The following is a 21833-nucleotide window of genomic DNA, read 5'->3' on the forward strand; positions in this document are numbered from 1 at the left end:
GAAAGAAAAATAAAGAAGATTGTCGTTAGATAAATGAATGATACATTCACATAATCGGTTTTATTGCTAAAATAAAATCAAAAGTGATTTAGTATTTACATACAGGGTGGTAGTTAAAAAAAACATTTTCGAGTATAAGTTTATACAAATTTTTCGTCATATTTAGTTAAAGTTTGTTCTCAAATCTTTCTGGTCACCCTATATATATATATATAAATCTTGGAAAGGATATATGAAAAATATATTGCAGGTTAATGCATCTCTCTTAGTAAAGTCGAGTAATTATAACGATACGAAGGGTTGACTCTCGCTAATTGCAACTCCCGAGACGCGGACGTCGTCATTCGTAAACCTTTTTGAACCTTTCTAAATTTTTTCCGATCACTTTTCCTACGTCAGAAGGTCGAGAAAGTAATCTTGACGTGTGTCAATATTTGATGGATTATCAGATCGAAGATACAATATTTATTTTCAGCAAACATATATATATATGTATATATATTCTCATCAATGCAAAGAACATTCCGATGAAGTCGGAAACAGAAGAATTTTTACAGTTTTTCCAAAGCATTGAACATAAATTTATAAATGTAATTTATAAATGTAAAATAATTTTATACTAAAAGTGAATAGATTTTAATGAAACTTATATTAAATTAAAGTACACTCTTTTGTCTACGCGTAGAATACCATATCGAGTTATAAATTTAGCATGTAAAGTTCATTAAATGTCAGAGAATGCAATGCTGTAAATTGTGCATCTTTGCAACTTCTTTGAAAAGTTTTGGTAAATATTTTTTATACTAAAAGTGAATAGATTTTAATGAAACTTATATTAAATTAAAGTACAATCTTTTGCATACGCGTAGTTATAAATTTAGCATGTAAAGTTCATAAAATTTTTGTTTTGTGTTAAATGTTTAAAATCCTTTACTGAATTTGATAGAAAATAAATGTTGATAATTTAAATTCAATTAGATTTAAACGAACGATCAATACTCAATTTATAAAATTTATGAATATAAATAATTTGTTTTCTTGAAAATGATACTTATGTAAATATGTGTATATATATATATATATGTATATATGAATAATAGTTTCGTTATAGTTGATCCAAAGTAATGGTTCTTCCAAAAGTAATTGAAATTCTTCTTCAAAAGTAATACCAAATAATATTATCTCATCGTTATTCTTATATTATTAGAGAAACTTTCGTCTATCATAAATTTTGTGCAACATACATCGCGACCACTACCTCCGACACACACGTTTTATGATTCTCGTTTCGTTTAGAAATAAATATTTTCTCTTACATATTCTCTGTTACCGTCTAAACAGTATAAACGTGTATCTCTACGTAAGTGCAAACCTGCGCATAAGTGTATGTGTGTGTGTGTCTGTTAAATAAAGATACATATAAACTTTCTAGCAATCAAATATACATAAGAAGAGTAAACGTAGCTTACTTTCGTAATAAATATTAAGACAGAGTCTTCCGGATTATTTTCATATATAAAAAAAAAAAAAAAATAATATGTGTAAAAGTATCGCGATATCTAAGTACATGTATATTACATATAAATACTATATCTGTATACGAATATATATATAGTCACATATATATTATATATTATAATATAAATATTAAAGATTTACGTTCAAGTAAGATCAGTTAAGAGATAAGAAGGCACTTTCCAAGTTCTTTCTGGGAGCGCCAAAGTAATAGCCAATTTCTCTCTCGATTCTTAAAAAGGAATCGCGACAACACGAGCCAAGAATCGATATTACATCGAGCAAAGTTGTTCTATCCCGATTCGTCGGCCACGAGAAACGAAGAACTTCGGTAAAGACTAGAGTTAGGGAAAAATTATTTCCGGACTTTTCCTTAAGACGACATCGTTTCCATGGGGAATTATCAAGTAAAAATAAGTACCTTTTAATGTATCGTATAATGTATTGCATGTATATATATATGAATTATTTGAAAATAATTGTGAAATAAAGGAACACAAATATATAAAATAAATTAATAAAATATAATTATATTATCGAATAAAAATGAAACACTAAAAAGATAAAAGTAAACAAATCTTTTAAATCGATTTCATGATTTATTTGTTGTTTTTGTTTAAATATAAAATAAATCATAGAATTAATATTTTTTTTTTTACTTTTTCTAATTTACGATTAAAATCAATTATTTATTCGAAATCATCGTAACAATTATTCTACGTACGAATGATTCAAATTTGTAATCCGATTAAAACGTAAGGGAAAAAAAAAAATAAAAAGGAAATTGTACGTATACTGGAAAATAAATAGAGACGAAAAGATTGAAAAAGAAATATAGCTGATTGGGAGAGGTAATGCCTTTGCAGCTGTGCACCACCACCACCATGAATGGATATCGACTTATCGTTCATCGATGTAGTCGAACGACATTAGCATCGTACTGATTCGTATTTCGAACGTGTCGAGGTAATTTTTTGTGCACTTTTCTCAACCTCTCTCTCTCTCTCTCTCTCTCTCTCTCNCCTCTCTCTCTCTCTCTCTCTCTCTCTCTCTCTCTCTCTCTCTCTCTCTCTCTCTCTCTCTCTTTCTTTCTCTCTAACTTTCATTTTCTCATTGATTATTTTGTCGCGTATGTTGGTTTGTTCGTTCGTTCGTTCGTTCATTCCAATTATAAGATAGCTATTAGAACAAAACGGAGTTATCTTGTTGGAATAAATGAATGAAATTAGAATTATTCGCGTGTTCTAGGAAAAATTAGATAAATTAAGATAAAAAACGTTGAACGTACGTAGTGGTTTCCTAATTGAGATCTCTATCTAAATTATTTATCAACGATTTGGACATACAGAAGTAGACTATTAAAGAAAGAAACGAGAAGAGAATATTTTCTATCCTTTATCTCATTCCTCTCTCTCTCTCTCTCTCTTTTTATTTCTTATTGTTCTGAAAATTACGTCTGACGATGACGTACAAGCAACGTGAGTCGAATATTTATAATATGTAAAACGAATCTTGGTATTACGATGGAAACGGTAAAATTCTAAAGACGAATAAGAAAGACAAAAGTATGTACAGCGTCAAATAATAATATTACTACGGAATCTTAATATTTTTATCAAGTTTTTTTTTTTTTTTTCAATTAATCTGTAAAAAAAAACACAAAAGGTACGATTCTAACTTGTAATTTTTATGCTAGATTTATTTATTCCTATCTATAATTGAAAATTAAATTGATATATATATATATATATATAATTAATAAAAAGAAAAATATAATAATATAAGATAAAATAATAAATGGATATATATAAAATATTATATTTTATCCAATTAAAGGGGTAATTTATTTTTTAATATTATTTTTCATGATTTCTAAATTATACGTAGACGAGTTGAAAAGTTTTGAGAATCTAACATAGAAACAATATTTCTTTCGGTAATTAATATTATTAAATAAAAAATCGTTCTTATTACAGACTTCATAAAAAAATTTAATCTCTAGTCAATATTTTTATTTATTACTACTGTAAGTATTATTATTTATCGTGGATCGGAAGTACCACACACACACACACACACATGTATAAGAACGAAAGTAAAATTATTTATATTCTTGATTGCACGGTATTCATTCAAGTCGAGTCGAGTCATACTAATTAATCGAAATCATTCGTTGTTACCGTTACTTTCTTTAATTGTGACATCCACATTTGAAAACCTGTTTTACCGGTTAAACACCGATGTAAGAGGATCCCTCCGCAACAAGAGAGAATGAGGCTCATTAATTAAATAACAGGGAGATCTTTTTTCCTCGGGCCGGAAGAAGATTTATTTTTTTACGTCCTAAGTGATTTTTACCTTCAATCCCCTCCCCCCGCGGGATGTTGTGTTTATATTATTAAATATCTTCTTTTTTTCTTCACTCAATTGGATGTGTACCAATTCGTTAGTTAAAAAAATACGCGTTGTCTTTCATTACAACGAATTAAAAGTGTGTTGTTTGCGTATGCAATGCAAGGCTTGGTGTTAACGAGTGATAAAAAAAAAGAAAAGAAAAGGAGAGAAAGAAATAAAATAAAATCAAATAACACATAACCTTGTGTATATTAATATGCATGAAATGCAAAGAAGAAGGCCGAACAAGAGGCGTTTCTAAATATAAAAAAAAAATCTTTTCAAAGCCCTCCAGGCTAAACGTATTCCCGTAAACTCTAACAAATTACATTAGCATCGTTCTTGAACTTGTTAATTCAAACATATTTTATTTCCAATTCAAGTGTAAAAAAAAGCTCGTGGCGAAAATGAAAAGCTTTATAAAAGTGGTCTATAAATAATGCGATGAAATAATACGGCCGAACACCGCCGAGTTATTAAAATTATTTTCAAAACACTGTTAACAGGCATATTAATATACACATATACATTCTTATATTCATATATACATAAGCACGAGAGAGGTTGCGGTCAAGGATTACGGCAAGGCATTCACCAGATGAACAAAAAATAAATATATATAAAGAGAAAGAAATTATATATCCTTCTGAACATTCTATTATCGATACACAATCCCCATTAGAACGTTGCTATATTATTAAAATCAAAATCGCGTGCAAACTTCGTCTGACATTGACTTACGATAAAAAAAAAAAAAACAAAAATAAAATGAAAAAGGAAATATATATACCATATATTTATAAGAAAAGAAAAAAAATAATGAAATCAAATTAAAAAAAGACTCTTATACGTATGTGTGCATACACATATTGCATATATTAACACACGTTAAGAAAAAACTATTTATTTCCACTTGGTGTTACACGTTCAGATAACATGAATCATAGATAATTTCATTCAGCAATAACCTACGCAATATTAAACGTGTTAAACATGTGGAAAAAAGAAAAAATAATTACGAAATACTTATCGTTCTCGTTATTATACTTTAGATCTTGACAAGTAAATTCTATTTCTCGATACTAGATGTGTCAGTTTTCTAGTAGTCAAGGCAATGCTTGGATCAGACAGACAGACGGGCTCTTTCACGGAGGTCGTTTTACCGTATAACGGGAGGTCTAATGGAAACTTCGCATTTCGCATTCTGTAGTTGCCCCCTTCGGTACAATCGGGTATAAATAAGATACATTCCAGCGATACCTTGAAACAGTAAAAATGTAAATATTGCTTCTTGGGCTCGCGTGTATATTGAAAAGAAGAAAAAGCTAATTCTATTCGGTTGTTGTTGTTGTTGTTGTTGTTCTGTTTGTATTATAGATAAAACGTTGAATTTTATTTGCCAAAAAAAAAAAGTAGCATTGAATATAATTCGACGACAAAAAAAGAAAGAATTTTCTGATCGATTATTATTAATATCATATAACCAATTAATTAATACAGATTCTCATTTCCATTTAAGGTAAACACTTGATGGGTGAATAATAGCTTCCTCTCATTACACGTTGTATCGTTAATAGCCTCGACATATGGTTTAATTAAACTTACAAATGTGGATATTATTTTGGGTAAACAAATCGTCCAATCCTTAACCCCCACCTTCCACCCTCATCTGTCTCTCTCTCTCTACATTTCTTCATCTCTCTTTTTCTATTAGTTTATTTAATAATATTGGAATAGTATTAAATAATACTAGAATATATCGATAAAGAATAATTATCTCAGGTATTGGATTTAATTTGATATAATCTCTATAAATAATATAGTAAATAACATATATTATCTATAATTCATCTAATTTCAACGATATTAATCTTTCGAAGACACGTCTTCTTAAATAATGTAATTAATTATTAATAACGTAGATTTAAAAAAAAAGAAATTAATAGCAGTTAAAAAGAAGAAAAAGCTTCGCAATCACGTGCATCGGAGGCGTATAAAAGTGTATAGATAGATGCGGAGGATATAAGCACGCATAAAAAAAACGCAAGAAAAAGGAAGGAAGGAAGGAGAAAAAAAAAAACTAAAGAAATCTCGATCACACATATTGTTTTGAAGTTGTTCTACCGATGATCATTATCGTTAATTAATGAATCGATGTAGGGGAATGGTGTCGGGCGTATATTATCTTACACGTATGAGATATAATGATGATAATCGATGGAATGTCACACAAATGCAATACGCATTCTATGCACTTGCGTGTACAAGCATAAAAGGCGCGAGATAGAGAACGTATATATATATATATGTGTGTGTATATAATGCTATTGCTCATGAAAGAGGTGGAAACACAATCGGTATGCCGCAGCGCAATTCATACAGGGTGGTACGTAATTGCTTCGCATGGCATATCGATTGTCCTTACGAGGTCACAGTATACTTCCAAAGCGCACCAGTGGATATCCTACGATGATAAGAAGGCGGCATGGTTTAATTTTTCAAAACGAAAAAAAAAGAAAACCAACAATAATCTTCTCCTCTTCTTCTTCTTCTTCTTCTTCTTTTTCTTCACGTTGATCACAATTTAAGAATAAACTAAAATACTTATGTAACTTAAAATAAAGAAAAGAAAAAAAAAACAAAGAATATTTATCGACACTGAACGCGTCTTCCACGAGATGGTGTCTCCAATTTTTTTCATGCAATCCGACGAAGTTCTATTTCGTTGTCCTTGAAAGCACCAGTCGATAAATTGAACGATATGTATAGACGGTGTCCTTCGAATGTTTCGTAGAAACTTCCTTGGTATGAGTTACACGCGGTTAAGGTGATCCTTCTCTCTCTCTCTTTCTCTTTTTCTCTCTCTCTTCTTTTCTTTCTTTCTTTCTTTCTTTCTTCCTTTCTCTTTCTCTTTCTCTTTTCGATGTTCACCGCGAAACGTTCACTGACAGACTGAGAGCCGACGATTCTCGCACACCCCAAAGGTGTTTGACGAGGAGTCGGTCGAGCAAAGCCGAACCTCACCGAATATCCTCGATCCTCATTCGTTGCACCGCGTGCTCCAATTTTTCCCCGTCTTATATATCACTCGTTATATACACTCTGTATTTTCTCCTCTATCTCCATTTTTTCTTTTATTTCTTTATTTATTTCTTTTTCTTTTTCTCTTTCTCTTTCTGTTTCTCTATAGAACAGGGCGGATTGGTGTGTGTGTGTTTGTCGTTAAACGAGAACTACGTCAATTTGATTGCTTATACAGCACGACGTTTATGGTTACGACTAGCATCCATTCTCAAAATCCTAGTAATCCTATTTCTTCGTACTTCGTTTACCTTGATTTATGTTTTTAATACTCACATCAGTGTTGTTAAATTATGGTTAGAAATTCTTATACTAAATACAATTCTCTCGAATTTGTCAATATATTTATGTAGGTATGTATATATGTGTACTTATTGTGTTAATCATCATTTACTTTTTGTTTTTTCTTATTGAATAATAAATTATTTGAATTATACGTGTGATATAGATTTAACACGTTTTTCTTGAGTTTCATTATATTTAGATAAGTATATGTATATACAGTAGAATCTTGATTAATCAGCATCAACGGATGATAATCGAGACTAGGGTTGACTTTTTTTTTTAAAACACGTTTCTTCTATAGAAAATAATATTGTTGTATGTGTGTGATCCTTCTTATACATATATTTCATATTGGATGTGTATTATAATATAGTATTTATATGTTGTTATATTGTTATCTGTACAATACACTAAACACGCACATTTATCTTGAATTTTATTATATTTAAAAAGACGCGGACAAGGAAATGAAATAATAAATGATTGAAATTATTTGTACAATTATAAAACAAATATGTTATGATTCTATATTTAATAAAATTTACTTGTTTGTATAGTGTTAATATAAGATATACGTTCTATAATTCTACATACACATATATTTATAGATAATAAAAGAGATATAAGAGTGTATATGCACACACACACACACATAGACACACATAAATATATAAATATCTTGACTTTATTGCGATCTTCTCTGGTGGGTCGAAGAATTCGTCCCTTAGTTCGTAGATGTTTGTGACAAGATGAAATTTTCCAGATAGATTGAAAAGAAAACTGACGGTAAGAAAGTAAATATGCCGTAGAGAAGAAAAACGAAAACATGGGCGATAGAAAATATCTCTTCGAAGTCCTATCAAAACACAACGTCTTGAAAAAAAAAAAAGAAAAGCTGGAAGAACTTTTTTCGTTGAGAAAAAGATTTCTTTTTGTTTATATTTGTATTGTCTTTTTCCTATCTTAATATAATAAAAATTAAGAGAAGTACGTTTAGATTTAAAGATCGCGCGTGCGGATAATTAAACATTATTTATTATTTTTTACCGCGTATAAAGAAAGAGAAAATAAATAATGATTATTAAACAAATACGAAGAGAAATCTTTAACCAGTAAAAAAAAAAAGAAATTAAAACAAAGTAATAATAAATATTTAGTAATAATTTTTACACTTATTTTTAATAAAATTATACATAAGATAATTGTTACCCCCTCCCCCCATAAGTATATAAATATGATAAGTAAAAATAATTCTAATAATATAAATCGAAATAAAATACACGTACGAATAAAATGAAGAAAAAAGTGATAACGAAAAGGGAATTAAAAAAACCTCGTAAATATTAAAACAAAAAAATTAACAAGGGAGTATATAGAAAACAAACAAGCAGAAAGGAAATCATTCGAGTAGGCTAATTTGTATTACGGTGACTTTACGCTTTAACGGAACAGAAAAGAAAACGTCGCGTGTTTGCAAATTCTTTCTTTGTTTTTTTTTTCTTCTTCTTTCTCTACCTACGTTCCATTTATTTCTCTCTTTCTCTCTCTCTCTCATTCTTTTTTATTCGATCGAGGGCTAAGGTCGATTCAAAGTTATGCCAAATGAAAGAGAAAAAAGAAAAGAAGAATAAATTCCTTTCTTTTCAACCCTTATTAATATCAACCATTAAATATGACTTCTCCCACGCAAATAGAGCAAACATGAATTCATTCATGCATAAATATATATATATATATATACGTATGTATAGATGAACAATACAAAACGAGTTGTGCACGTGCATGTAAATTACAAAATCTACCTTTTCATCCTTTTGAAAATAATCGAGCTCTCTCTCTCTCGTATATATCGATTTTACCGAGTATTTGTTTCTCTCACTCTTTCTCATTTATTCTGCACTCATATACGCGGAGACAATATCTTCCTTTTCAAAAACAAAAACAAAAATACAAAAATCAAGAACTGAAGAGAGAGAGAGAGGAATCAGATGTTGTATCGATGCAGACCGAAAGTGATATCCGTCTCGTATTTTTCTTTTTTTCTTTCACATTTTTTTTTCCTTGTCCCTCGTTTACCCTGTCTAACGCATAAATCAAATACATCGTGGATAATGGATAGGATACTCGATGATGGAGGAAAAGTCGCTTATAAGAGACGAGACGACGGTGATGAAATAATGTTAACGAAGCGAGAGAACGAACTAGGGTGAATTTTGTCTTCCCTCTCTCTCTCTCTCTCTCTCTCTTTCTCTTATTTTCTTCTCTTCTCGTTTCACGTAAAAATAAAAATAAAAATAAAAAAAATATCTAGAGAAAGAAAGAAGCACGTATAATAGCATTAGTGTAGGATAGAGAAAAAGAACCCATAAATATACATACATATACATGTATATATATATATGTATTCGTAAGCTTAATCGATGATCCGCGGTAGTATGCGAAGCGTGAAACGAGCACGCGAGAAGCAACTGCAACTGCAACAGCAGCAGTAACAGAACTGGTAACGAGAAACGTTGCGGCAGCACAGTGCTGCTGCACTTGCATTTATTTGTCTTTCGTTATATTTCATACCGAAAGGAGAGTATTCCACTTGTGGATGCGATAAAACGAATGAACGAACAGAAAAAGAGAAGAGAAGAGAAAAGATGATAACGATCGGTTCCTCGATAAGAAAATCGAACAACCCGGCAGAATAATATTTCTTCTTTATTAATACTCTTGGTATATATACACTTACCGTGTCTTGCACAAAAAAAGAAAAAAAAGTAGTATTTTATCTTTTAAGAGTTTCTTTGATTGGTGTATTTTTTTCTTTTCTTTTCTCTTTTTATATTACTCACATCGATGCACGCTTAATTTTTGTAATATTACGTTAACGTTGTTACAAAAAGTTAATTGAAAAGAACGGATATTTTGTAATGGTAAATCATTTTAATTGGGGATGACTAATATTATTAATCATCGTTGTGATACTTCGAAGACGATTACCCGTAAATTCATTTTAAATTCGATATTAATTATTGGATATATTTTTGTTCTCTCTCACTTTTTTTTTATTTGTTTTTTTTTCTATCGAATAATATAACTTTTTACTATATATATATATAAGTCTCAAAGGGAATTATAGACGGTTAATAAATCTGATGAACAATTTATTTTGAACTAGTTGTACGTTTCGTCCCTTACTGGGGACTTCATCAGCAACTAAAAATTAAAAAAGGTTGTTTTAGGATCAAATTGTATTGTAATATGTTAAGTTTTATTGAAATGTATGACTCTGTAAAAAAGATAATATGTATTGACGCGTGAACTAAATGATCAAGGTAAAAAATTAGAATTTATTGTAATGTTTATATTTATTAACAAGTCATAATAAAATTTTTAGTTGCTGATGAAGTCCCCAGTAAGGGACGAAACGTACAACTAGTTCAAAATAAATTGTTCATCAGATTTATTAACCGTCTATAATTCCCTTTGAGACTTATATATTAATATATTTTTTGGACAAGAATATTGATAATTAATAAATTTTTACCTTATTCGCAAGGTCCAACATATTTCCAGATCCACCGGCAGCAGCCTCGACGAGCTTTTGAAGGGTGTGAGGCTCCGGTGAAAGATCACGAGCACCACTGTCGAATTCCCAACTCTCATGTCTTCCCGAGACTGTTCCTGAAAATCGATCGTACCAGTTCCATACAAATTTACAAACAAATTTTACGAACCAATGTACGACAGGTGAATAGACATTCATATCAGGAAAAAACTATAAATCTGGATATTGTTGATCGTACGAAAAAAAAAAAAAAAGGATTTACTTTGACAACAGAGAGAGCTGGAACGTATTTTATAATTTTTTTATGACACTTTTCCATCTTATACGGATTCCTGTCACGCCTCGACCAAACGTATGTGTACGTTTGTGTATATATGCAGGTGTGTGTGTGTGTGTGTGTGTATACATGCAAGATATATAAGTTTGCTAGAGGATGACGATTAGTAACACGACGGGTGATATTTCTGACAATCGAAAAATTCTTACGAAAAGTATCCACCCTGTTTCCACGTTTGAAGTGGCCAATTTCTTCTTCTTTTTTTTTTGTATATAAATAAATGATGTAATATCAAAGCTATCTCATATACATTTTATTTCGATTAATGTATTCTATTTTGTATTCTATTAATATTTTAAATCGTTTGAATGTGAAAATACATTTGTTCGAAGGTACCTGGCAAATGATTACTTTGAATTGAAAATTTTCATCTTTAATAAAATATCAAATAGAAATTGTTATTTTTAAATAAATGTACTTTATATTATTCTTACTTTGATGGATATATAAATTGATTCTGATACAACTAACACTACAATCTTACGTAATCTCGTTCAATAATAGTCGATCAACTAAATGTTCTATAAAACTAACTCTTTTCATTATTTTCTAATATCCTAGAAGATTTGACAAAAAAAAAGAACCTATTCAATAAGAAAATATCACATTAATTTTCTTTCTATCTCGATTAGTTTTGGACCACCCTCTATAGAGTAGCACAATGCTCCTCCCGTTAGTCATGGCCCTCACGGTTATTGATCCAGAAACAATCGATAAGAACCTATACTGTAAGATCTTACGGGGACTAATTGTAAGAATTGAACGAGTAAAACTCCGATGCGTCTCAATATGGCGACGAAGATCATCCGAGCTTTTGACATTGATTACAAATTCAATAAATTCAACGAACCGTTCGCGTCTCGACTGCTCATGAATATAAAATGTAGTATGCTTCTATCTTCTATTCGCGAAGAGTTATATATATATACATATCGAAACCAACGAATCAAGTTTCTCTAGTTCATATTCAAACTCATCTACGTGTATAATGTAATTATAATAAATCAATTATTATGACTCGCACGCGAATCTTTTTTCTAATTATTTTTCTTTTTTTATGATGATGATATCACGAATAAGAGATTAGAATCTTACCAAGACTATTGTCACTGCTGGTTGGAAGATATTCCGGAGTATGAGTGTGATGAGGGCTAGTTCTATGTTTACCAGACCTAAGGGCTTCGATTTCTGGTCGGAGAGCCAAACGACGTCTGAGGAACTCTTGATAGGATATGCGACCGTGCTCGTCCGCACCTAATTCCCTCATCAGCTCTTCCACGGAATTTTCCAGATTCAGTTCTCTGCATACCGTCAGCAAATCTTGACTGAAATTCACATTTATTCGAAAAATCAATAGTTATTGATGAAATAACAATATTTTATCGAACGTCATATTACAATTAATATATATATAATATTATAATCAAATTTATTAACCACTTGACGCGTGTTATACAAAATATTATACAAAATAAATCCTGAAAAATAATCTTTAATTTTTGAAGCTAAATTCAACAGTTATGTAAGCTTACAAACAGAACGAATTATTTACATTACTAATTTATCTCTGTATCCGAAAATATGGTGTACATTGGAAAATTATTTCTCTCTACGTATTTATAGTCTAAATTTATAAATAATTGCAATTGCCGTTAAGTAAAATTAATTTATCGATGTTACGCATATACATTTACAAAATTTAACAGATATTAAGTAATTTTAATTGAAATGAAATCTGGCCTGAAAACATATTAAATTTACTGGACGAAGTTTTGCGTTATTATAACAACTTTTGTAATACGTCATTAAACACATTATCAAATAATTAATTGTTTTAATTTGATATCGATGAGAATAATAAAATCTCCGAGTTATCATCGTATACCAAAAGGGATTGTTAATTAAACTCTAACATTTAACTTCTCAATGAATAAATGAAGAAAACAAAATACAAAAAAGACAAAAAGATGACAGAGAAACAAACAATGTTGTTTATTACGAAATTCGTATCACGATTCGACGATTAAGAAGAATCACTATCGTAAGGGAAATGACAAAATTTAGATACAACCCCATAGTCTCATGAGAACACTGGATGAGAGTAATTCGAGTACGTTGTTACCTGACAGTTTTTCGAGTAAAAAAAGAAAAAAAAGAGAGAATGAGAGCAATGACATTTTATCGAAAAACTCTTCTTTCCGCAGGAAAGTAACCGCATGCGGATTGTTCGCAAAACAACCTTACAATAGATCCGACGAGTTAATAAGTGCTCCAGGCCTATTGTTGGAACGCGTAAAATACTGCCTACCTACCCCTAGTTACCTACCCACATAGAGGGTAGCAATAGTGGGGGAGAGGGGGATTGTGGGAGACACAGAGGGTGAGATTTCTCTACCAAGCGTAAAACGTTCGATCGACTTCTTTTTTTTTCGTGCATTTCTTTTTACTACCCTGGCGCCCACATCAATTTTTATTGTCCTCCCTTTTTCTTTTCTCACTTTTTACTTTCTTTCTTTTTCTTTTTCTGCTTTTCGACGTATAACATGTGTATACAAAAAAAAAAGCTCGAACTATATTTGAACATAAATAAAACAATCAAACTAGATCATAAATTGATGATGTAGGGTTGGTTTATATCGTCGGTAATTTATAAAAAAAAAATTATCTACTGATGTAATAACGATCAAGAGGTAGATAAATCAAGGATAAGAAATCTTAGGAATGATCGTTAAAATGACGTAGGATGATAGATCGTATACTTTCGATAGCAAAAAATCATATGAAAAATTGAGAGTACAGTGGGGAGCACTTTAAAAGGAAAAGGAGAAAAAGAGATTGGTAAGAGATAGATAAAAAGAAAGAGAGAGAGAGAGAGAGATACTGAATCGCAGTGGATATTTCGAAGATGAAAAGCGAGTAATATAAAGTAAGGGCAGCGTTGATCCTCCGGAACAAGAGATACGTGTCGTCCCTCGTAAGCCAAGAAAGAGTGAATAAGAGAGAGAGAGAGAAAGAGAGAGAGAGAGAGATAAAGAGGTAGAAAGAGAGTACCTGCACCCTGTTATATACTCCGTTCACTCCTTTGTCGGTTCGTTTGATGTGGGGAGCACGGGAAAAGAGACAGGAGACTTGCACGCGTATTACGCATAGGAAAAAAAAGTGCCTGGTGGCATTGAAGAAGAAAAAGGACAGAAAGAGGGGAAAAAAGACAGTGACGGAAAAAGGACAGGGCCAAGGGAAAAAAAAAGACAGAGAGAATGAAAAAGAAGAAAAAGAGAGTGAGAGAGAGAAAAAACGCAAGTGGGCACTTGGGCATTCAGCTTCAGTTCGCAATCTCGCGAGTTGGCAATCGGTTGGATGCACGAGAAGTACAAGTTTTCGAAAGGGGCGCTTCGGTGCTTTTTGAGCTTGCGAGCTCAACGAGACGTGCGCCACCTCAGAATAAGGATCTTACCGGGCAAAAGTTAATGAGATTACAAAAGCGGCCGGTAATGAATACTGAAGAAGCTGAGAAATCTTTCTTTCTTTCTTTCTTTCTTCCTTTATTTTCTCCTTTTTCCTTCATTTTAATTTTTTGTTTGTTTACCTCATTCTCCTTTCCCATCTACTCTTTTTTTTTTCCTTCAACAACTATCCACTTTTTAACCTGTCCGGTAAATTTCACCTCTTCTCTTTTTCTATTATTTATCAAAGGAGAGTCCCCTCCCCCCCCCCGTATCACGCGCATCTTTTTATTTTCCTTCTTTAGCCCTTCGTACGATTCTCGCGCCATTGCATCCGAATAATTTTCAATGCGAACCACCCAAATCAAGCGTGAAAAGTCCATTAAGCTCGACTACTTTCCCTTTGGGCTTGAAGTAAACATCAAGCTTACGAACATCCAGAGATAGAGATAGAAAGAGAAATAAAGACTCGTTCGTAATTAAAAGATGCTCGTTTGAAGAAAGAGAAACGATGGAAAAAATAAAAATAGAAAAGAAGAAGAAGAAGAAGAAAAATAAAACAGAAAATCAAGAGACAGAGGCAACAAAATTCAACATCGTTTCAAATTACGCGCCCAGACAATAGATAGACATTACCGATCGATAAGAACGATTATTTTTATCGACGATGTGTTTTCGCTCGAAGCTTTTATATTTCGAAGACAGTATGTTCGTAATTGAAGGCACGAAAAGGGAGAAGAGTAGAAGTATATGTATCAGCAGGGGGGGGGGGTGGATCCTTTATTATACACGCTCATCTCGTACACACGAACAATTCTCTTTAACGTTCAGCCTCCTCAATTGAGGAAGATGAGAAAAAGGAGGACGAGGAGGAAGAGGAGGAAGAGGAGGAGGAGGTGAAGAACGTTAAAGCACGCGAATCCTCCCCTCATCGATAAATTTGCATAGTGATTTATGGGACGACTCGGAAAGAGCGTGATACTCGCTTCGGTTATAGGGATGCTGCTAAACCAAACGGTATAAATTTGTAAACGAGTGAAAACGTGTTTCGAGAATTAACAAAAAAAAACAGAATAAAAATCTAAAGAGTAAAAGGTGTGGAAGAGAAGGAAAGATCGTAGCAGACACGGATTGGTCCAGAGACGCAAAACTATCTCTTCTACGTATGTTAAACCAACTCATTGGCCATTATCTTTCCGGTTTATTCATCGCCGATGCCATTCGAACGAACGACGAATGCCGTTACGTATATACATATATATATATATATACGTATACACGTTAGCAAAAGGTAGAATAAGATAAAAGAGGATAAATGGAAAGATACGGAAGATAAAACAAAAAGAGAAAAAAAAAGAAAAGAGAGCGGGAAAAACAAAAAAGGATCGGCCGGCAGTCAGGAATTTAATTTTAAGCGAACTGCGCAAACGAACGAACGAACGAAAGCAAAAAATAAATGTAGAAACGTAGTAGGAACGTCGTAGGAATGAACGAACGTATTCAAATCGTCTAATTAATTGAAGGAATAATTTAAAGGAACGCGCAAACGTGCCAGGTTTGACTGTAAAACAATGTGTTCTCGGTGTAACGCGGCCCATTTACTAGAGAATTAAAAATCGCGGAACGGATTTTCTTTTTTTATTATTCCTTTTTTTAATTTCTTTTTTTTTCCGAACCGCGAAAGAGAGAGTCGCGATTCCTCTTCTCTCTTTCCTACCTCCCACCCACCCCTATACTCTTTCTCTTTCACCCCTCGTTCTCTTTTTACCCCAAGGGAATATCTTCGAGTGGCGCAAGTTTTAATGAATAGCGAATGGAAATTTTTCATAGTCACGCCACGGACAACGGGACGGAATAAAAGCTTACAAAGGATACCGTTTCGTTTTCCATCTTTTCTGTTTCTTTTTACTTCTTGTTTCTCTTTTTCTTTTTTCCCCCGACGTTTCTCTCTCCCTTTTCCTTCTCGTCCCAAAGAGAAAGAGAAAGATAAAGATGGAAAGAGAGATAAAGAAAGACAAAGGGAAAATATTTCAAATGGCCATTACGCTTGCTTTTCTCTTTCGACGGACGCGCGTCGTTAATTCTAACTTTCTTTACCGTTTAGCTTTTTCTACCCCTAATTGACGTTCCATCGACGAACGTTCTTAATTTCTCTCTCTCTCTCTCTCTCTTAACTTTCTTTTTGTTTTGACTTTTTTTTATCTATCTATAACGAATATAACGTCTTTATTTTCGATACGAATATTATTCGCAATAGTATAGAAAACGATGATAAATTTAAAAAAAAACAATCATTAATTATAATTGTTTTTGATGAAAGTTTATTAACGGTTATTACGTAGTCACGTGATCCCGCGTTTAAATTTAATTTTAATTCAAAATGACTGTCAGATTACTTTAGTCAATCGTACGATTTCTTGGTCCTTATTTCTCTTCTATTTATTGTTGTATATTAAAAATAACAAAGATAATGTATAAAATAAGAAGATTATTGTACCAACCTGTCGATAAAACCATCTCCGTCGCCGTCGCATGCTTGGAAAAGCTTCCTAACGCGTTCCTCGTCGCAGATGGAGCCCGTCTCGCTCTCAGCATCAGCGGTTTGCGACATCCTCACACTACCCCTCCCTCCTAGCCATCGCGATTACCAAACATCACAGATCCTCTCGACCCTCTTTTGACAACTTCCACCCTTTTACGCCTCATCCGTGTTTGCAGTAGTTCGATATCGATCTTTAAAGTATCGAAACATTCGAAACAAATCGAAACTTCCGCGCCTTCTTTTCGGCACGATGCAAACCCAATGCAAACCAGATGTAAAATGATATTTACTTGCTTCTTTATCCCCTTACCATCCCTTTTCTTTTCCTTTTTTTATTTATTTATTTTCTCTCTCTCTCTTAAACAAGTATTTTCTCTTTTCCCCCTTGATCGATAATATTTATATTACGAGAGTTGAAATAATCGCTTGGATATTAAATTTCAATTGTACGATCGTTTTTTTGTTTCTTTGATTTTAAAAAAAAAAAACCCGCGGATTTTTATACTGCGTTATGTGACAAGAAGAACAATTTCTATTTCCATATCTTCTTCTTCTTTTTCTTCTTAGTCTTCTTCTTCTTCTTCTTACGAGTGAGAAAGAGAGAGAGAGAAAGGAAAAGAGAAAAAGAGAAAGAGAAGTACCAGGAGTTATTCTTAGACGGTGAAATTGTCTCTCTTTCTTTCTTTCTTTCTTTCTTTATTACTCCCTCGTGCGCGTCGTACTCTGACTATATCTAAAAGGGTGAGGGTAGAAAATTCGAGGGAGTCCAATCGCTTTTCTTTCTTATTCTAATCGTCCCTCTTCTTATAATAATCTGTGTTTCTTCGTACCTTTATCTTTCTTTCTTTCCCTCTCTCTCTCTTTCTCTTTCTCTATCTCTCTTTCTTTCTTTCTCTTTCAGTTACACTCCAGTATTTTTTTTTCTTTTTTTATTTTCTTTTTTTTTTTTTTCTTATAATGTAATAAATCCAAATAAAAATATTCAATTTACACTTATTAATGACTTGAAAGGGTTAAAAATAATGACAAAAACGTTTAAATCTTTTCTTTGCTTAACTATTCGATTCGCGCGAGCAAGTGAAAAATCCACTGCTACCCACCGGTTATCGTTTCCAGTGTCACCGAGTCACTAACCCTAACCTCAAAACTGTGTTCGAGGTTCACCCTCCCTCGCGAGTCAGCGACGGCAATAAAAACTATCGATTGAGCTCGCCGCTCTAAAAACCAACTCGACATTTAACGCCATCTTGCTTTATCAAGCGCGCCGTAATATCGACAAGATGGCGCTGCCTACGTAGTAATGGCGGGATATTCAAAATTCGTACAGACGTTTGACGGATATTGTAGTTTCGTAAAGATACCCTTTAAATGTTATATTTTATGTTATAAATATTACAGACTTTGATTATCCTTAATTATGTTAATTATTTGACCTGCAAATAAAATTAAGTTATTGTTTTGTAATTAGTTGTATACATATGTATGTAATATCATATAGTATATAATATATACTGTACGATATTTTTAGTAACAAGTATATTTGAATACGTTAACTAATTAGATATACTGGATAAATAATTAGTTATAGTATATTATTCTGTAGACGTTAATATCTCTTTAACTACGGACACAAGTTTTTTTAATTTCGTAGGATCAGGACTGTAAGCCCACATAATACACCGCGTGTGTTCTTTAGTAGGTAAACTTTTAAGATCTCCATCAATTTGGAACCAAGAATTATCTTCTTTCTCTTTCATACGATCGACAAGTGCCCGAAGAAACTTATTTCTTTTCCTATCCCACGTTAAATCGGATTCTGGGATTTTTACCGTCCTCAATTTCTTGTAATCTCCATCTACCTCCTCGTATGCCCTATACATCGAATAAAAAATTAATAAATGATCCAATTACATCCACAATGTTTCGATAAAACGCTTACGACTTACTTTAAAAATTCTTTATCCTCGATATCATATTTTTCAGCGAGAGGTTCAAAGGCTCGAATAACATCGATCGATAAATAATTAAAATTATCTTTCGATTTACCATTTACATTATAGTCGGTAATCCAATCCTCAAAAACCTGAACAGCTTCCTTCATATTCTTGATTTTATTAATATCCTTCGTACACGATATTACCCTTTCGGCCCTTTTAACCAAACCAACAATTGCATGATACTGATAACTCAAATCTCGTCCTTCGAGAAACTCGATACTTTGCAAAGCTTTTTCCTTATCTTTAAAACTAAGTCCACTATCTTCCTTTTTCTCTTGTTCAGCGTCAGTAGATAACTTGGCAAGTTTTTTATCGGGCTCGTTAGAATCACTTTCGCTACTCGATGTGTCCTTGTCATGGCTTCTCTTCTGCGTTTTTTTCGTCGTGTTTTCTTCCTCTATTTCCATATCTACATCATCCATAACACCGAATTTCGATGCCACGTCTGTGATCAACTTTTTCAACTTTGTCGGATCCGGACTGTATCCTAACATAATGCATCTTACATGTTCCTTCGTTGGAAGTCCTCTTAGATCACCAACATCTGTCTCATACCATTGAATATTTTTTTCTCTGATATTAGCTATGATCTCTTTCAATCTACGATTTCTCTCAATGTCCCACGTTATCCCATTATTTTTTAACTTTGATGTACGTAAATTTTTGTAATCCCCTTTTTCCTTTTTGTAAGCGCTACGATAATGAAAAAAAGAAAAAAAACAATAAATATATAATAAATGATTAAGATACATTTCTTGGGTTGTCCGGAAAGTTAAATATTTATTTTTATTGTATTTTCTTATGAAACTTGTTAAATTGTAGTATTATTTTTTTTTAATTTAGTAATATGTTTTATATTTCAAAAAACACCGTTCGCGAATAATCATTAATTCTATTTAATATATAATTAATATATATATATATATTTATAATTCGTCCCGAATTTTCCGGACAACCCAATAATATTATTATTAAGTATCAATTTTTCTAGTTAGATAAATAAANTAATATTATTGGGTTGTCCGGAAAATTCGGGACGAATTATAAATATATATATATATATTTATAATTCGTCCCGAATTTTCCGGACAACCCAATAATATTATTATTAAGTATCAATTTTTCTAGTTAGATAAATAAAAAACTTTACAAGTAAAATTCATCGTCGATTATATCGTATCTTTTAGCAAGTGATCTATAAGCTTTGATCGTATCGATCGGTAAATATGCAAGATTTTCTTTTCCACGATTATTTTCCTTGTAATCGATTAACCAATCCTCGAATATTTTCAGAGCATCTCGTAAATTGGATAGTTTCTCCTCGTCCTTCGTTATTTGTAATGTTCTCTTAACACGACTAACGAAGCTGGTTATAACATGATATTGATAACTTATATCACGACCATCGAGAAATTTCAACGTATCCAAAGCCTTTTGCTTATCCTTGAAACCCATTGATCCTTCTTCTATTTCGGAAGATTTCGTTTTAGCCATGACGATAATTTAAACGTTCGTTTACTGAAACGAATTTGTTTCATTTAATTTTATAATATTATTAAATGACGCAGAAAAAGATTCACGAGTCAACTATATCATCTTTAGAAAGAATAAAGTCAGCCAAAAAATGACTCATTTTAAGTACTTGAAAGACTAATTTTCGTATAAATTTATGAATCTTGCACAATCGATTATAATGTGTACGTAAACATGTTATATGCAGAGTGAGCTACGACAAACTGTACTTGTGTGTGTGTGATTCATAGCATAGCATAAAAATTACTGTAGAAACTAAATCCTAAAAAAAAAAATAGAAAAGAAAAAAATACTACAACGATACGTATAAAATAGGATCCACTCTGTAAAATCTAAAAATATTATATATATTTGAAATATAATACGGAATCATATTCTAATAGAGAATATAAACGAGTACGAAACATAAGAATTTTATCGATAATAATTATAAAAATAAAAAAGTTGTGACATATAAAAAACATATGTAAAAGTTATTCACTGTTAAATGCAAGTATAATTCTTTTTCGTTATCTTTTTTTTTTTTGTAAACATATATATTTACATTACCGAAAGAGTTCTACAATTACACGATAGCAGTAAACTTACCAAGTTTACGATTAACAATAAAATACACTAGTCGAGTAAAATAAATAGATTCGTCGATAAAATCACGAAGAGGATATCACTCTAACAAATTCCACTATCAGAATGTACGATTCCACGCATTTTGTCTTCGGAGTGACAGTTGCGAACCCATCACCGTATAACTTAAGTCACCGACTATAGTTGCCACTGTGCTCTCATGCGGGTGGGGAAATATAGCTATGACGCTATATTAACCTAGCGCGAGAGAGCGAGACGCAAATATAAACATGTCCTGAGGTGTGTCAGAGCCCGAAATATACACTCGACCTCCGTACGATGCCGTGGGACTTACGTCATATTAAGCAATGACCGCGGATCTTAACTTCGAAGAAAACATACTCCCGATCTGACCTCGCGCCTTGGCAAAAAAAATTCATCTTATATCGATAAATATTATTATTTCATATGTACGTATTTTTCGAGGCTCTTTCATTTCATTATAATTATTAATTCCTCACAGAAAAAATATAATTACAATTAATTTGAATAATATAAAGCCTGCTAAAATTGAATTTATTTTATA

At 32.0% G+C, this 21833-nt stretch overlaps 2 protein-coding genes across 4 annotated transcripts in view; both read right to left on the reverse strand.

The window, feature by feature from the left end:
- Nucleotides 1-18373, reverse strand: part of LOC106784775 (colorectal mutant cancer protein) — a 30257-nt gene extending 11884 nt beyond the window's left edge. Inside the window, exons 1-4 of one of the 3 annotated variants that reach the window (XM_014744639.1) lie at nucleotides 18254-18373; nucleotides 17113-17344; nucleotides 12264-12493; nucleotides 10811-10947 (exon numbers count right to left, since the gene is read on the reverse strand). In XM_014744639.1, coding sequence (XP_014600125.1) covers nucleotides 10811-10947; nucleotides 12264-12493; nucleotides 17113-17222 — 477 coding nt within the window. In that variant the 5' untranslated portion in view covers nucleotides 17223-17344; nucleotides 18254-18373. Of the gene's footprint in view, nucleotides 1-6362; nucleotides 7075-10810; nucleotides 10948-12263; nucleotides 12494-17112; nucleotides 17345-17443 lie in introns of those variants that run through there. The other 2 variants (XM_014744638.1, XM_014744637.1) reach the window with 2 other exon arrangements.
- Nucleotides 18374-18513: 140 nt separating this feature from the next.
- On the reverse strand, nucleotides 18514-21613 carry LOC106784776. The gene is made up of 4 exons (XM_014744641.1): nucleotides 21272-21613; nucleotides 20301-20668; nucleotides 19100-19843; nucleotides 18514-19025 (listed from the first exon to the last, which is right to left on the reverse strand). The coding sequence occupies exons 2-4, from the start codon at nucleotides 20642-20644 to the stop codon at nucleotides 18746-18748; spliced, it is 1368 nt and encodes a 455-aa protein (XP_014600127.1). The 5' UTR covers nucleotides 20645-20668; nucleotides 21272-21613; the 3' UTR covers nucleotides 18514-18745.
- Nucleotides 21614-21833: the final 220 nt, after the last annotated feature.

This window comes from Polistes canadensis, unplaced genomic scaffold, assembly GCF_001313835.1.
Source record: "Polistes canadensis isolate GaletaPanama2010 unplaced genomic scaffold, ASM131383v1 scaffold_40, whole genome shotgun sequence".
NCBI classification, from domain to species: domain Eukaryota; kingdom Metazoa; phylum Arthropoda; class Insecta; order Hymenoptera; family Vespidae; genus Polistes; species Polistes canadensis.

Bases quoted from the DNA above. Each gene is read 5' to 3' on its own strand.
- LOC106784776 (XM_014744641.1), bottom strand. From the start codon at position 20,644: ATGGCTAAAACGAAATCTTCCGAAATAGAAGAAGGATCAATGGGTTTC. The intron at 19,844-20,300 runs GTAAAGTTTTTT...TCATTATCGTAG, and splicing joins ATCGACGATGAATTTTACTT to CGCTTACAAAAAGGAAAAAG. The intron at 19,026-19,099 runs GTAAGTCGTAAG...TTCGATGTATAG, and splicing joins GAGGATAAAGAATTTTTAAA to GGCATACGAGGAGGTAGATG.